Source organism: Leucoraja erinacea, chromosome 7 (genome assembly GCF_028641065.1).
Source record: "Leucoraja erinacea ecotype New England chromosome 7, Leri_hhj_1, whole genome shotgun sequence".
NCBI classification, from domain to species: Eukaryota; Metazoa; Chordata; class Chondrichthyes; order Rajiformes; family Rajidae; genus Leucoraja; species Leucoraja erinaceus.
The window spans coordinates 46,741,155-46,759,405 of record NC_073383.1 but is presented as its reverse complement, the minus strand read 5'-3'; the positions used below and the strand labels follow the sequence as shown (position 1 = coordinate 46,759,405).

General features: G+C 43.8%; 1 protein-coding gene across 1 annotated transcript in view; it reads left to right on the top strand.

The window, feature by feature from the left end:
- Positions 1-10,571, top strand: part of LOC129698963 (cytochrome P450 20A1) — a 34,065-nt gene extending 23,494 nt beyond the window's left edge. The window contains exons 7-13 of the mRNA XM_055638494.1: positions 1,464-1,579; positions 2,888-2,942; positions 3,703-3,823; positions 6,862-6,973; positions 7,292-7,356; positions 8,237-8,326; positions 9,556-10,571. Of these exons, the coding sequence (XP_055494469.1) occupies positions 1,464-1,579; positions 2,888-2,942; positions 3,703-3,823; positions 6,862-6,973; positions 7,292-7,356; positions 8,237-8,326; positions 9,556-9,706 (710 nt within the window). The 3' untranslated portion in view covers positions 9,707-10,571. The remainder of the gene's footprint in view (positions 1-1,463; positions 1,580-2,887; positions 2,943-3,702; positions 3,824-6,861; positions 6,974-7,291; positions 7,357-8,236; positions 8,327-9,555) is intronic.
- Positions 10,572-18,251: the final 7,680 nt, after the last annotated feature.

Below are 18,251 nucleotides of genomic sequence, written 5' to 3'. Positions count from 1 at the left end.
ATCACTTCTAATAACTCTGAATCCTTTGTGTTTATTAAAATTTGAATCCATTGTGTTGAAAAAAGATGGTCTGGTTCCTCCTTGAAACCTATTAGTGTCTGTCACTCCTTCGACAAGCTGTAATGCTACTACCCTGTACTTGTAATCTTTCATATTGTATTTAATCTGTAAGCATGTTCTTTTGTGCTTAAATTCTGTGTACAGCTGAAAAACCTTTGTCACATTCAATTTGCATTTTAAACACATCAACCTTGCCCTCACTCTTGGCAAGCGGAAGGAACGCAGTTTAGTCAATCTGTTGGTGCTTTTCTTTGTGCTGTGCATTGAGTCCAGCGATCTGAACCTTGGGGAATATTTTCTGTACCCATCCCATGCCGCTGTTTTAATCTCGCTGTTAATGCCGCTGTTCCCAACTCTTCACTGTTTGGAAAATAGTATGTTCTTTTTGACTGAAAAAAAAAAGAAGTAAAATGAGTCTCCATTTTTGCAGTGGCCTTAGATTTAAAATCATCTTCAAAAGAGCTGGATGGTGTTTCAACACTAAGTTGTTTGAATTTAGAATGCTGAATTAGAGTAACATAATTGTGAAGCAAACCTCATGATAATTTGAATGCAGCATTTCAGATCTGTTAGGACCTCTTGTCATTTCTAGGTGAATTAATTATATAGCAGCAGAAATATGGTGCAAGCAGATCAAGTGCGGCAGAATCAGATTCACATTGCAGGGCTGGTGACTTCCACAATTCAGTTTAGCATTTAGACTTCAGAATTCTATTTATTATGAGATGAGAAAATCATTTTTCACATAGAGAGTGGTGAATCTGTGGAATTCTCTGCCACAGAAGGTAGTTGAGGCCAGTTCATTGGCTATATTTAAGAGGGAGTTAGATGTGGTCGTTGTGGCTAAAGGGATCAGGGGGTATGGAGAGAAGGCAGGTACAGGATACTGAGTTGGATGATCAGCCATGATCATATTGCATGGCGGTGCAGGCTCGAAGGGCCGAATGGCCTACTCCTGCACCTACTTTCTATGTTTCTATAAGGTAGCAACTGTTTAGGCAGATGTGTGGTTATTACCTTTGGACTGACAAATGGAATTGTGTTCTATCAATGTGAAAATCTGGAAACAGTGAAGGTTTAAGGATTTATGTACATGGTGTAGAAAATAATCCCAAAGGCTAATAGTATGCAGGCCTTCATATCTGGAGGACAAGTGGTGAGGATTAATACTATTGCCACATATAGCTGTGGTTCGATCACATTTGGATTCTGGGTGTTACTCCTTGGAAAGTATATTGTCACTGAAAGAAATACAGCATACTAAACACTTTTAGTATGGCCACAATCAGCCATGATCTTACTGAATGCAGAACAAACTTATGGGTAACTGAGATGTATATTCACCTTTGTTTATTGTTTTTGATCATTGGTGTACCTTATTGTTGATAATCTCTGTTGTCTAGCTCTCGAGGAAATGGAAGCTACACTGAAGAAAGTGGCGAAGGAGAGAAAGGGGAAAAGCATCAGCTGTCAAGTGTTTATGGACTCCTTACTGCAGAGTGACCTGAGTGAGAAACAGGTACAGGCTCTGGGTAGTTGCACAGCAGAATGGGGCGGGGTCTCGGGTTGCGGGGCAGAGTTCTCAAATTCCTGCATTCTTCCAATTCTTGGTGCTTGTGTAAGCTCTAGAATTCACTTCCTGAACCTCCCCATTGGTAATGCTTCATGAAGCTGAAATCCTTAACCAAACGTTTGGAAACATTACTTTTTTGTTAATCGCTCTGGAGAAAGCCTTTGGACATTTATCCATTGTAGAAATGATGGTTATTTAAAGCTAATGCACAAGGGAGAGACAAATCAATTTTCCGTCACTGTGCAGGAGGATCACAACCACAGACCCCCGTCCTCCACAGTCTGGGGGAACCACAGATAAACCGTGTCTCATCAGTGCATGAAGCCCTGTCAGATATGAATCATCAGTTTTCCAGATCCATGTCCTGCTGTTGTGTGGATATTTCCTATCCTTTTTATCTTGTTATTTTGTGTTGGTGATATGGCGAAGGTTGAGAAATAATGTCTTCACAGGACAAGTTGATGGGTAGGACCTCTGCCATCACAATGGAGGGAGGATTTGTCACTGGCTCCCGTTTTGTTTTCTTCAGCACCTGCTATCCTCCTGCAGTCACTTGGAAGCTATCACCATAGAAGTTTGTTCCAGCTGTACATGTTTCCCATTCTACAAGGCCATCCTTCCCTCTGTGCGAATATTCTGTTGCAACACATGGGCGGAAATCGCTTTTAAAGCATGGGGGGGACACAGTGAGGCCTGACATCTAGGACAGGGGTTGGCAACCTACGGCCCATGGGCCAGATCCGGTCTGTAACCCGAAATCATCTGGCCCGCAGGCAAATTTGTTTTTAATTAGTTTTTGTGACTTGGGAACTGCAGCCAGTCCCGGGGCATGCAGGCGACCTGGGGTATGCAGGCGACCTGGGCGCTACAGCCATTCCTGGGGAAAGCGAGCTGACCTGGGCGCTAGAGCCAGACCTGCCAGCCGACCTAGGGCAAACGAGCTGACCTGGGCACTACAGCAGTCTCGAGGCAGGCAAGCTGACCTGGGCGCTACTGCCAGACCTGGGGCCAGCGAGCCGACCTCGGCGCTACAGCAGTGCGTGGCAGGCAAGCTGACCTGGGCGCTACAGCCAATCCCGGGGCAGGCAAGCCGACCTGGGACTGGCTGTACTGCCCAGGTTTCAAAATATGGGAGGGGACAGCCCCCCGCCAGGATTTCCGCCCATGAGGTCACTGGCCATGTTAATCCTTCAGTAAGCCTCAAATGGCATGTCTGTACGAGGGTGGTGGTGACAACTCTGCTTGTTTCCCCAGGTTTTGGAGGACAGTATGATCTTCTCATTGGCTGGATCAGTGATTACAGCAAATTGTGAGTACCTCCACATCTAAATAGAATGGAAAGACACATGCCTGATCATGGGTGTCATTCTGCAAAATAAAAATTGCATCTTTCTATTTGTATAAAAACCATTCCAAGTTTTTTCCACTGCAGTCTAATGTCACAATGATTACATATAGAAGTGTATTTTATCTCCCAATCAATGACAATCTTTATCTTAAGTATAGCAGGTACTTCACACTAGTGTCTACTAGTGTCTACAAGTAGTCCTGCTTTGCTCAAGATTAGGCTTTATTCACATGACTTCTTGCCCTTATTAATTACCTTCCAAGATTATTCAATAGAATTTGAGAAAATCAATTGTTGCGGATTATTTTATAATCCTAGCAAACTCATGAAGAAGAGCAGATTTCATTCTCCCATCTGTTAGTTTGATTCTCCATGTTACCTTTTACCTCCACTCCCAAACATTTCTATTCTTTCTGCAGCATTCCTGTACACTACCCCTTTTATATTATTTTTCGTCACCAACATCGTTTTCTCAAATTCTTCCTTGTTATTTCCTCTACCTTTCATCCAAGCTCCTCTTCCTTTCAACTTTATGCTCTCCACAGTCTCTGGCCTGCTAATCTACCTTTTCATCTTTGAGCATTTTGTGTATCCTCTCTGTCCAGTGCTCTCCAGAAGGTCTCTCTTTCTTCCTTGTTACATGGTTATTTTTTTCATGGCCAAATGCAGTGTAGATATTCACTGTCTAATTATGATATTTTACCCTGTTTCTCTTCTACAGTGTGTATTTGGGCCACGTACTTTTTAGCCACATCCAAATCAGTGCAGGAGAAGCTATATCAAGAAGTTAACCAGGTTCTGGGAAACAGCCCACTCAGTTTCGACAAGTTGCAGAAACTAAGGTGTGTTGCAATATTTGCATTCAAGCCCCTTTTCAGGTGATGTATCTCCATTGAAAAGGCAAAAGGCAGTAGTTTCTGACTGCAACATACATATCGGTGGGATTTTGTTCGAAAAGGCCAGCAGTTCCACTTAGAGCTGCTTGTATTTCTCTGCACGTGCCAGTTGTTTTTGTTGTTTGTCACTCGTTGTCAAGTAAGACCATGACGTTGCATCTATAATGTTGAAATATGTATGAAGATGGCTGATTAGACTAATCCAGACAAGGTTCCTTCCACACAGAGGTGCAGGGATGCTGCAGCATCAGTGCCGCTTGATTTTTGAGATTCCATTTTCCTCTTTGCCTCCTCCATTCTAGATTCCTCATATGAACATGCACCACTTTTTATGCGGATACATTGAACAAGTCGATCTAATGCTTGTTGTTCCCAGTGTCAATGTTGAAACTTTTCTGGGATGTTCTGAGGGGGCCTTTGAATCCCTTTTTCTGTCCACCACGTGATTGTTTGCTCCAGTGCAGCTCTCCATAAAGTAGCTGCTTTGGTATATCGTCGTCAGATATTCTTCTTGTATTTCTTGCCCACCAGATCTGTGGTTCTTCTAGTAATATGTAGATGCTGCAAGATTTATCTGGGATAGAATCTGTCTCAAGAATCTTTTCTTGCCACTTGATGTGAAGTATTCTGCACAGCAGGTCTTACAATACAATACAATACAATTTATTGTCATTTGAGCCCCAGTGAGGCTCAAACGAAATTCTGTTTCCACAGCCATACAAACAAAGACAATTTCCTAGACATACACACAATTTAATTCACACAAACATCCATCCATGATGGAAGGCAAAGTCTTTTCTCTCCCCTGTTCTCCATGTCTCTCCCGATATCCAAGCCCCAGGTGGGCGATGATAAGTCCCACGGCCATTTTAGGCCGTGCCGGGCGATTTACGGCCCCGCTCCCGGTCTAAATGTCACAAAGTTGGAGCCCCCGGCAGGCGCTGGAATGTCCCACGGCCATGAAGCCGTGCCGGGCGATGTACGTCCCCGCTCCGGGTCGTTCCAACCTCGCGACACGAGCTGGAGAAGTCGCGTTGCGGGAGCTCCGGGAAGCGGTCTCTCCATCCGGACCCGCGAGCTCCCGATGTCCCAGTCCACCGGACCTGCGGCTGCGTTGCTGGAGCCTCCGAGCCCCAGGAGTCGCGTTGCAGCAGCGAGTCACCACCGCTCCCCACGCTCCGAGGCCGGCCAGCCCCACGATGGTGAGTAGTCCGCAGCTCCGCAGTCTCCCGAGCCCCCGGGTCGTTCAGGCTGGAGGCCGCTCCACGGTGCTAGGCCCCAATGACAACGGAGACCGACAGGGAAAAGGTCGGGTCTCCCGAACAGGGAAGAGATTTTAAACGGTTTCCCCCTCCCCCCGCCCCCCCCACATATACACATTTAAAACTAGTATTAAAAAAACACCAACACTACATTTAACTAGACAAAAATAAAAAAAAGACAGACAGGCTGTAGGGGCCGCTGCAACTGGTGAGTCGCGCCGCCAACGCCTTGTGGGAATGTTTAAACTGTCTGGCATGTCTGCTGCAGATTACCCATGTCTCACAAACACAGGTGGGTATAACAACAGCAGACCACACCTTCAGGTTGTTCTATAGGCCGATTCCCCTTTGTCCCTACACTTCTCAGTCTTCTAAAAGCAGAGCTACTTTTTTAACCTTGTTGTTCAGGTCTTCCTCAATGTTGATCTTGAGAGAGTGTGTAAATTACAAGGTATGTAAGTTTGTCCACTACTAAAAGCCTTTGACCATTCACAATGATGTTTGGTTCTGTGCTTTGGCGCAGGTCGGTGCATAATTTCTGTTTTCTTAGGTAAGTAGGTCGTAGGCTCGAAGGGCCGTCGGTGCAGGCTCGAAGGGCCGAATGGCCTACTCCTGCACCTAATTTCTATGTATAGTATATTGAGCTGACTGGGTAAACACAACAGATCTTCTAGATAATCACGAGTTTATTCACTGGTTCTTTAATTTCACATTTTAAACAAATTTAAATTACCGAATTTGCACCTCCAGATCATTAACTCAAATGCTCTTCTGATACCATAACCACAATTCTATCATTTTCTAATCTCTAACCCAAGGGCCATTCGCCAGTGACCTGGAGTGTGGGTCATTTACTGGATCAGGCACAGAAGCCATGAATGATTCCATTATCCTTAACCTCAGGAGTCAATAGTGACATGGAGCAAAATTCCTAGTCAATTCTCTTCTCAAGTGTAGTTCGTGCAACCATAATCCAGGCCGACACTCCAGGCAGCATCGAGGCAGTGCTCAACTGTCAGAGTTGCTCACTCAGGTGGATATAAAATATCCCTTGGCACTATTTTGAAAAAATGATTAAAGGGCTATCTTTTCCAGCGTACAGAAGAGAAGACCATTATTACTTCATTGGGGTGGAAGATTGCAACCTTCACGTGGTCCGCCCTGTTTCGACGAATGCAATCAACCCGGCGTGCACAATCAAATAAGATCAAATAGAACAAGTTGTCCTACAACTTTAGGCTGTGCACGCCATACGCAAGAAGAAGAAGATTACTTCATTGCTATTTATCCAAGTTGAAATTCTCAAGCCCGGCAGCCTTGGGATCACTGAAACTGCTCCCTGATCATCTTCCTCTTAGCAAGAGAATTGTTCTTTTTAAATATAGACATTCCCCAAGTAATGTAAGGGTTACAAGTAGTGTCCATAAGCCAAGGTTTCTATAATGTGGAAGTGCTGTCAGCCCCAATTACAAAGGTTGCACTGGTAGGCTCATTAGCTTCCGATTAGTACAGATCTTGGTTAATTTTACATCTTTGTTACAGCTCAGTTAGAATTAATTAATTTGTTCTGATATGAGCTACAGATTCAAAACATGCTGGTTCTTGGGAGTTGCCGGAACACAGCATGCCATATCAGAAAGTTTCAACCTGCAATTGGTTTCTGTGCATCAGAAACACAAGTGTGCTTGCTAGGGTTATAACCAGCTTTGTCCTCTGGTACAGGTACTGTCAACAGGTTCTAAATGAGACGGTCCGAGCAGCAAAGTTGACCCCAGTTGCAGCACGCCTTCAGGAGCTGGAAGGGAACATCAACAAACACCTCATCCCAAAAGAGGTAAGGCAAGAGTGATGGGCCCTCAGCAGCTCCACTTGGCTTTCACCCTCTGCAATGAGTGCATGCTGAAGTACCCACTGGTTGTTTAGAGCATACTTCCACCCTCATTAACTCATACCAAAGATAGGCACAAAAAGCTGAAGTAACTCAGCGGGACAGGCAGCATCTCTGGTGAGAAGGAATGGGTGACTTTTTGTGTCGAGAACTTCAGACTCACTCATACCAAGACTTGTTTCAGATACATAACTTTATGCAAATCACTGCACCACCCCTACCTCCTCTGTGTCATTCACATTCCTACATCCTTCTCTTCCTCAGGCTCTGGTTATTTATGCCCTTGGAGTAGTGCTTCAAGATGAAGCTTCGTGGGATTTACCATACAGGTATCTACAAACTTGTGTTTGATTGTGCCTGTTCTGTGAATTTTTGTCCTGAATAAAGTGACACATGTCAGCATTGGGGATTAAAAGTTTTCGAAGTCGGTAAGTACCAATCCCAGGTCAGAAACATTGCTGGTGTACTCTGACCCATCAGTCAGATGCCAGGAATAGGTGGTTTGGATGTGGTGCAGAGCTCTTTACCATCCTTGTAGAGTACAACATAGGGTTGAGTGCAGTGGAACACTCCTACAATGTCCCTTAAGATTAATCAGATAGATACGAAACAACAAAATGCTCCATTGTAAAAATTGGAGTCAAGTTATTTTATGAGCTGGAAGTTGGTCTGAGGGTAGAGTTAAGAATGGGGTTAATGGATGTCCTCCAATTAGCCAGGTGTAATAATTGGTTTATTCCTGGAATCTGTTCCAAGCCCTCAATTTATTGACATTTAGTGTTTAAGTAGCATAATGAATAACAACAGTAGATTCAGCTTGTGCATACTCAACAGAACAAATGCATTCCAACACTTCACAAGAACATTATTGAACAAATCATATCAATGGGGAGCTGCTTAAGGAGCTATTAGGGCAGATTGTCAAATACATGGTGATTTTCAAAGAGTGACTCGAAGAATGATGAGGGAATTTGAACAGCAATGGGAACAGGTAGGATAATTGACAAGTTTAAAAACTGGAATGTAAACTTTAAGATCAAGTGTTGCTGTGATGATTCCCAGTGAATATATGCATGACTGTACATTTGTTTTTGTAAATCTTCATCTTCAAATAACACTAGAACTTTGCTGTAGTGTTGGCCAGCAAAAATCTGTGCATTATTCAGACAAATCGGCTCTAATTGTGACTTCTATCCCAATTTTCTGTAGGTTTGATCCTGAAAGGTTCAATGATGAAGCTGCCAGGAAACAGTTTACATTATTGGGATTTTCTGGAAGCCTAGAATGCCCAGAGCTCAGGTAAAGCAGTAAGGGGCTCTGTTTGTCTGGATCAAGTTGAAATATTTATTCTTCTCCAATACTCCTTGATTAGTAGCAGTTTAGTGTCTCTGACTGGAGAAGTTGAACACAATTCTTCCTTTGTCTTTTGAGGCCAGACTGTTTTTACAACTTATATATAACAAATATCTCTCATTGCATATATTCCAAAAAGCATCAGTATTTAAAAAGGGGCCATTCCGATTGCACCAAAGCCTTTTACAACCAAAGTGTGTGATCACTGTTGTATTGCAGGAAAAATGCCAGCCAATTGTGCACTGCAGGTTCTCCCAAACAGTAATGATCAGATTGTTTGTTTTTAATTACTGTTGTTAATAGAGGACCAAATATGGGCCATGACACTGGGGAAAGTCCCCCTCTCTACAAATTAGCAAATCTTCTGTATCCACCAAGAAGAGTACAGCTATTCTAAATTTACAGGGATGCCTCATTTCCTGAGGAGTTTGTCAATTTAAACTGGAAACCAGTTGCTGCCAAAATTCAGACAGGGAATGATTTGAGCCAGGTGCTCCCTTTGTAGTCAAATGGCCTGTTGCATTCGGCCTCCCTATGAAGTGTCTTCCTTTGGGTGATGTACCGGGAGGTGGAGCAATGCCCGTGGAACCCATGCCCTGGAAGAGAATATCATTGCATGGCTTCTGTCTTCTATGCTCCTTTCTAGAGTTCTGCAACACATTATTTAATTACTTAATGGTATCTTCCAAATGTAGTAAAAATATTGAAGGAAGTACTGAACACTTTTTTTTGGTACAAATGAATTGGGTTTTTTTCAATCAAACACACACCACACCCAGTGGAAAGGAAAGAAGCTGGACAAACACAGAAAGGAAAAATAAATAAAAAGCAATGATTAAAGGGAGTGAGATGAGCCTCGTGTACAGGATCGTGTCAGTCAGGGTGAATGGTCTTTGACTGGCTATAAATATGATACCAACACTGTGGCATTCAGTGCCCCAGTTTTGATGCCTCCTGTGGTATGCTTCTAATGCAATTCTTAAGGGTACTGTTCATTCGCCAAAGGTATGACTCAATGAAAATCAGGGAACAGCAAAGCACTTGTTCTATTTGAGAGGGGTTCTAGACAGTAATATAAGCAGCAACTCAACCCTGTGGCTATGCAAGGTTACTGTAACCACCTGCACCTCTCAGTGGTCCCGGTGACAGCGTGTGTGTGCCTTCCTTCCTGATAGGTTCGCTTACACTGTGGCTACTATAATGCTGAGCACACTGATCAAGAAGCTGAGCTTGCACCCCGTGGAAGGCCAGGTGGTGGAGATGAAATATGACCTTGTAACGACACCGAAGGAGGAGGCTTGGATCACAGTCAACAAAAGAAGCTAGGCCTACCTCAAGCAGGCCTGCCTGAGGAAGTGAGTGCTAATAGAGAGGGCATTTTGTTCGTAGGATGTGGCTGGAGCTGTTGGGATTCACTCTAAGCACAGCAGTGAAGCACATCCGAACTCCAGTTTCAGCTCCCAAACCTTGGCGCTTCACTCCAAAAATATGAAGCTAACCATAAACGAATAGCGTCTCATCACCAGCAGGATTTGTGCAGCGAGACCTCTTTAAATCTGTTTGGAGGTTTTTCTGATTTATTTTTAATATAACTCTCAACTTGTGTTTAGTATTTCTCATTAAGTTGGGAAACAGTTGCCTGTTCTGGAGCAGGAGTGGAAAAGCAATGATAAATAACATGAGATTATGGTGATCACGATAGTTTTAAATAATGTTCGACTGAGGTGCACAGCTGGTTTAATGTTAAGGACTTTGATGGTCTTATGGTGAGACCAAGTCCTGTCACCAGAGAGCCTGCCTTCAGAATGTGATCCCTTGTGCTTCGAGTTATAAAGCTATGTCAGGAACCTGAGTGATACAGTTAGCTTCTGTGCACCTCTTACCATTTCTAGCTTAGTTAATAGAATATCTAGTCAGGGGACATGACTCCTAGCTAGGAACAGTGCTGATAAAGTGTGGCTGTATACAAGCAACTGAAGCCCCAGTCAGAATAACTTTCTGACGCTCAGCATCCACAGGAAGTTCATGCTTGCAGAATCCCAGCAAATCATCACTGACCTCTCCTTCAAAATGGTATTGGATATTGCATCATCGTTCGGTATCGTTATCATGAAACCAGTACATATCACAAGTACCCTGTATGAATTTTCACCATGATTTATCAATAAACTTACTGCAAAAATGTTTCAAATGAATATATATCTGCCATTTCAGTTGTGAGATCGAGACCCTTCATTGCTAATATGTTTTAAAAGTGTTTAAACCTTTTTACTTTAGTTGTGGTAGTGCCTTGGTCTGCAGTCAGAAGTGCGTGATTCAGCAATGAATTACCCAATTACCCATGCTGAAAAATAGTTTAGACTTCAGAGGAGGAAATTGTCGGGCTTGATTGTGATTCCACTCCATTGTTTAGGCCCACAGATGTAGACAGGGCACTTGATGACAGCTAAGAGCATGTCTCATATTTACTGATTGGTACTGGGGAAGATGGGTACTGGGGAATGGGTCAATTCTAGAGGCTAATGGTATTGGGTCATTATTGACATGATTTGGGAGATACACTGAAAAACTTTGAGTGGTATCCAGGCAAATTGTACTATACAAGAGTGCAATTATACCATAAATGAGTACAAATGGTAGTGCAAAAAGAGAAAGGAAACAGGGGAGTGTTTCTGTTAACATATCGTGTTACAACTATATGGGTTCTGAAAGTGTGCTGTCCTGGATCTATGTTGGCTCCTGGGAGGGAGTTTGCTGACCTCGGGCTTCAGGAAGTAAGGACAGACTTGCCGCATCCGTTAGCTTAAAGGTAAAAATCAGAATAACTACAGATACCAGAAAATAAAATAAAAACAGAAAGTGCTGAAAATATTTCCAGGTCGGGCTCCATCTGTGGGAAGAGCAGTTCAGCACAAAGATCTTTCCTCAAAATTAGGAAGGAAACTGTAGGGAGGATGGAGGTGGTGGATGTCTCTGATAGAGTAAAACCGGGCTGACCATGAAAATCAGATGTAAACAATGTTATTTGATCAATAAGTGAATGCAAGCAGTTGGTGTGAGAACATGGACAAAAGAATATAGGAGGTGCAAAACGCAGACCTGGAAGACATGCCCAGCAAGAAAGAAAGTGAGAACCAACAAGCTGAGATGTTATCACAGACAGGCGACTTAAATAGACCGTGAAATCAAATTTCTGAAGTTGTAAAACTCAATATTGAGTTCAGAAGGCTGCAATGGAACCTTGGGAAGTGTTGTTGAGCAGAGGGATCTTGGAGTAAAGCACAGTTTCCTGAAAATGGCATTGAAACATAGATAAAAACATAGAAAATAGGTGCAGGAGGAGGCCATTCGGCCCTTCAAGCCAGCACTGCCATTCATTGCGATCATGGCTGATCGTCCCAAATCAATAACCCGTGCCTACCTTCTCCCCATATCCCTTGATTCCACTAGCCCCTAGAGCTCTATCTAACTCTCTCTTAAATCCATCCAGTGATTTGGCCTCCACTGCCACCTGTGGCAGGGAATTCCACAAATTCACAACTCTCTGGGTGAAAAAGTTTTTTCTCACCTCAGTCTTAAATGGCCTCCCCTTTATTCTAAGACTGTGGCCCCTGGTTCTGGACTCGCCCAACATTGGGAACATTATTCCTGCATCTAGCTTGTCTAGTCCTTTTATAATTTTATATGTTTCTATAAGATCCCGCCCTCATTCTTCTAAACTCCAGTGAATACAATCCTAGTCTTTTCAATCTTTCCTCATATGACAGTCCCGCCATCCCAGGGACCAATCTCGTGAACCTACGCTGCACTGCCTCAATCACAAGGATGTCCTTCCTCAAATTAGGACACCAAAACTGTACGCAATACTACAGATGTGGTCTTACCAGAGCCCTATACAACTGCAGAAGAACCTCTCTACTCCTATACTGAAATCCTCTTGTTATGAAGGCCAACATTCCATTAGCTTTCTTCACTGCTTTCTGTACCTCCCCCTTACCATTGCACGTAGATTGTGTGGTAAAGAAGTCTTTTGGCACGCTGGGTTCCGTTAGCCAGTGAATTGGTTAAATAAAGGATGTTATGTTACATGTGTACGAGGTGTTGGTGAGGCTGCATTTGTATTCTTGTGTCATTTTGGTCACCCTACGATTGGAAAGATGCCATTAAGCTAGAAAGAGAGCAGAGAAGACTTATGAGGATGTTGCCAAGACCAGAGGCCCTGAGCTACAGCAAGAGGTTCAGTAGGCTAGGACTTTATTCAGAGAGTAGGTCTTGTATTATAATGCTGTATTAAATAATGAATAGATTAGATAGGCTGAATGCACAGCATATCTTTTCCCAGGTTAGGGGAATCAGAGGCAGAGGACATAGATTTAGAATGATTGGGGACGAGCTGTGAGTTGAAGTAGTTGAGGCAGATACAAATACAACAATTCAAAGACACTTGGACAGGGACATGAATAGGAAAGGTTTAGAAGGAGACACAAGGAACTGGAGATGCTGGTTTACAAAAAGGACACAAACTCTTGGAGTAACTCAGGTGGTCAGGCAGATCTCTGGAGAACATGGATGGGTGACATTTCAATTGGGACCCTTCTTCACAGTGATTGTTCTGGGGTAAGGGGTGAAAGCTGGAAGAGAGGGAGAGGCACAACAAACCTGGCAAGTGATAGGTGGATACAGGTGAGGGTTTTTTTTGATGGGTAGATAGTTGGATAAAGGCCAGAGAAGAAAAGACAAAAAGTGTGAGATTTTAGAATTCCTGAAATTTTTAGAATTCAATGTTCATACCATTAAGTTGTAAGCTACTCAGCGGAATATGAGGTACTGTTCCTCCAGTTTGCATGTGGCCTTACTCTGGCAATGGACTTGGCCCCGGACAAAAAAAAAATCAGTATGGGAATGGGAAGGAGATTTAAAGGATGTTATGTTACATGTGTACAAGGTTCGCAACTGGAAGATCCAGCAGGCCTTGGCAGACTGATTGCAAATGTTTGGCAAAATGGTCGCTTAGTCTTTAAGAAGGAAATGCAGATGCTGGAAAATCGAAGGTACACAAAAATGCTGGAGAAACTCAGCGGGTGCAGCAGCATCTATGGAGCGAAGGAGATAGGCAACGTTTCGGGCCGAAACCCATCTTCAGACTGGTCGCTTAGTCTGCTTAGTCTCACTGATGTAAAGGTCGCCACAGCAGGAATACCAAATGCAATTGATAAAGTTAAAGAAGGTGGCGGTGTACCTCTGTCTCACCTGGATCTGTTTTCTTGTTGACTGCCTAAACGTGCCTTTGTTTCTCGAATTATTCTGCTGCTTCCAGGAGAAACCTGAGAAAGATTTTTGCAGCTGTGGGACAAGAGATCTTTTCAAGTGCTGGGAGGGACTTACTTTGGGTGTTCTCTTTTATTGCATCACTTCCTCTGCACAGCCTGCAATTCACTTTAAAGCAATACTGGAAGCGTGTCATATGATCCCATTCTACAAAACAGCCGGAGCACCTAGAGAAAACCCACATGGTCAGGGAGAATGTACAAACTGCGTACAGACAGCACCCGTAGTCAGGATCGAACCTGGGTCTCTGGCACTCTAAGGCAGCAACCCGCTGTCCCGCTGCCCCACTGTGCCGATCCATTCACACAAGTTCTGTGTTATACCATTTGCATGCACTCCTTACATACTAGGAACAATTTTACAGATGTCAATTAACCTACAAACTAGCACATCTTTGGGATGTGGGGGGAAATTGGAGCACCCAGAGGAACCCCAAGCAATCACAGGGAGAATATGCAAACTCCACACAGACAGCACCGACGTCAGGATCAAACCCGGGCTTCTAATAATAATAATAATAAATTTTATTTTCGGTCGCCTTTCAAATCTCAAGGTCAACTTACAAAGATTAAATAGAAGAGAAAAAGAAACCATATAGTCGGAGAAAAATAAATAATAAGGACATCATCAATACACAAATTAAAGATAGAAATCACTCCAAAGACACAAAATCAAAAAATTAAAAAAAACACAATGAAGAGAGAGCAGCAGCAGCTAAAGCGTGCCAGCGTTCACTCTCTCTTCCGACAGCCATCTTGGACACAGACTAACAAAGTACCTTACACACAGAAAAATCATCCCCCCACAGTGGTTACCACTGTGGGGAAAGGCACAAAAGTCCAGTCCCTAACCCTAGTTCTCCCAAAAGCTGTTGCCTCAATGGAGGCCTGATGTTCCTGGCCATTCTAGCCGGGTGGTCTTGCGTCGGGAGAGTCCACACAGCAGCTGGGCCACCTGGAACGGCCGCTTCCTAGCAGGGGATTGTCGGCTTCCGAAGCCGACAAGGACGCATCGAGTTGGAGCTCCCAGGCTCCCGATGTTAATGTCGGCGCCGCCCGCTCCGCTCCACTCCGCTCCGCAGACCCGCAACCCGGAGGTGTTGCTCTCGGCGGTCCAGCTCACCGGAGCTCCGGCGTGTCGATCCAGCGCGGCGACCCAGGCAAGGCATCGCCCGCTCCGCTCCGCGATGGTGCTCCAGCGCTGTGCCGCCACCGAAGCCGAGGTGTTGGGCGGTCCCCACCAGGAAACGGCGCTCCAAGCCCGCTGGTAGGCCACGAGGACGGGTCGACGGGCAGCCCAGAGAAAAAACTGCCTCACCGACCAGGTAGGGACCTAGAAGTAAGGTTACCTCCTTCCCCCCACAATAAGAAGTAAATTTTCTCCGAAAAAACGACGAACAAAACTAACTAAAAACTGAAAAAAAAAAGAATTAAACGGACGGCTGCTGGTTAGCAGCCGTTCCCCAAGATGGCTCCTCCTCCTCCCCTAGCGCTGTGAGGAAACAGCTCTGCCAGTTGCACCATTACCCACTATCCAAAGGGATCAACAGAGGAAACAAAAGGTTCAGTGGCCACTGGAAGCTGATGTGTGAGGTGTAATGTGAAATAGTGGGTCCATGAAGGCATGAAGAAGGAAGATGTTAAAACATATTTAAATTAGAAATTGACATTTTGAGTTTGGATGCTTGGGAATTTTTTGGAAACAGTGTAATTGTATGAATATAGTATTTATTGGGGTATTGGTTTGTTCCTGGAGTGGAGTTGAGCTGCAGGTTCAACAATTTCTCATTAATCTGAAGATTAGCTCCACACCTGCAGGAAGTTTGTTGGAGATGAGGTGTAACATTGCAGTAAAAATGATTGAGTAAAGCACTGGAGCAATGACACAGCATTGTTTGACACCAGTGTTCGCTGAGAATAACTGATAATTTCTCATTTTGCATTTAGTAGAAATAGACATGAATTTCCGTGAACAGTTGAATTTGAGGAGGATGTTCCAATGTCCCTTTTGGAATCAAAGACTTTGGTGAGGTTGAAAAAGTCTACGTAGTGGCTTGTGCTGCTACCTGCATTTTTTCTTGAAGTCATTGCACTGTAAAGATCATGTCCACTTTGCCTCTGGATGGGCAGAATCCACCTGCAGTGGCTTTTTTTGTGTATGTCTCCTTTGCAGTGACTACAATTGTACTTTCTTCCTGCCTTGAAGATGGTCTTGATTATGACAACTATTAAAGCTTTGTAATATCATCTTCGACTCAGATGTGGAAGACAAGGCTATATAGTTTTGTGACTCATTATCACTCCTGAGTTTTCAGAGTTCATTGGGGAAACCATCTGCTTTTTGATGCTTTGTTACTTCAATTGGCATGCAGTCGTCTCTACTTTTTGTGTGGAAGAATCTAGAATTCCTACATTAACCACGTGACCTTATTAACCACCACAGAACCCCTGTGGTAGCAGTAGAATCGGTCAAAATCAGCATGGGGAAAACATGCTTGACTAATCTTTTGGAATTTTTTGAGGATGTAACTAGTAAAATGGACAAGGGGGAGCCAGTGGATGTCGTGTACCTGGACTTTCAGAAAGCATTTGATAAGGTCTCACATAGGAGATTAATGGGCAAAATTAGGGCACATGGTATTGGGGTAGAGTGCTGACATGGATAGAAAATTGGTTGGCTGATAGGAAACAAAGAGTAGGGATTAACGGGTTTCTTTCAGAATGGCAGGCAGTGACTAGTGGAGTACCGCAAGGCTCGGTGCTATTTACAATATATATTAATGATTTAGATGAAGGGATTCAAAGTAACATTAGCAAATTTGCAGATGACACAAAGCTGGGTGGCAGTGTGAACTGTGAGGTGGATGCTATGAGAATGCAAGGTGACTTGGACAGGTTGGGTGACTGGGTAGGTGCAGTTTAATGTGGATAAATGTGAGGTTATCCACTTTGGTAACAAAAACAAAGGCAGGTTATCATCTAAATGGTGTCAAGTTGGGAAAAGGGGAAGTACAACGGGATCTGGGGGTCCTTGTTCATCAGTCAATGAAAGTAACAATGCAGGTACAGCAGGCAGTGAAGAAAGCGAATGGCATGTTGACCTTCATAACAAGAGGAGTTGAGTATCAGAGCAAAGAGGTCCTTCTGTAGTTGTACAGGGCCCTAGTGAGACCACATCTGAAATATTGTGCGCAGTTTTGGTCTCCGAGTTTGAGGAAGGACATTCTTGCTATTGAGGGAGTGCAGCGTAGGTTCACAAGGTTAATTCCTGGGATGGTGGGACTGTCCTATGCTGAGAGTATGGAGCAGCTGGACTTGTATACTCTGGAATTTAGATGATGAGAGAGGATTTTATTGAAACATAAAGTTTGGACACGCTAGAGGCAGGAAACATGTTCCCAGTTGGGGGAGTCCAGAACCAGGGGCCACAGTTTAAGAATAAGGGGTAAGCCATTTAGAACGGAGACGAGGAAACACTTTTTCACACAGAGATTTGTGAGTCTGTGGAATTCTCTGCCTCAGAGGGCAGTGGAGGCAGGTTCTCTGGATACTTCTCTGGATCTGGATCAAGAGAGAGCTAGATAGGGCTCTTAAAGATAGCGGAGTCAGGGGATAAGGGGAGAAGGCAGGAATGGGGTACTGGTTGTGGATGATCAGCCATGATCACATTGAATGGCTCGAAGGGCCGAATGGCCTACTCCTGCACCTATTGTCTGGAACTGTAATGGCAGTAAGGCATTCTTGATCCCAAAGACTTCCGAAAAAGAGGACAAGAGTTGATTTATGTTGTTTCGAAATATACTGTATTCATGGATATGGATATGTACAGATGAAGTAACCCTTTAGCACAAGATGTTAGTACTGTGGAAGTAATTTAGTGGATTACTGGTTTTTGGGCGTTAATTTTCCAGCGTTTATGGTGTGGTCACCAAGAGTGTTAGGCAAATCAAGTAGATTTATCTTTTTGCTATGTTTATAGTTGTTGACTGCATACGTTTCTTTGTTGTAAATAATTGTAGAATTTTATGCTGTATGCAAAGAATTTATTATTTTGTATTAAGTATAAATGTACTACATTTTAGTTTGGTTTAGATATACAGCGCGGAAACAGGTCGACCGTCCGTTATGTTAACTCGGGACAATTTTACATTTTTACACCAAACCAAATTAACTTACACACCTGCACGCCTTTGGAGTGTTGGAGGAAACCGGGGTCCCGAAGATCTCGGAGAACACGGGGAAAACGAACAAACTGCGTAGCACTGGTGGTCAGGATCGAACCCAGGACCAGGTGCTCTGGCGCTGCAAGGCAGCAAGCCTACTGCTGCACCGCCCATGCCACAGGTGTTTGTTACTTATTGGGCAATCAATAGAATAAAGATGTTTAAGAAGGAACTGCAGATGCTGGAAAAATCAAAGGTAGACAAAAATGCTGGAGAAACTCAGCGGGTGAGGCAGCAACTATGGAGCAAAGGAATAGGCAACGTTTCGGGTTGAGACCCTTCTTGAGACGGTGACAATAAAGATGGTGGGTGGTTTCATAA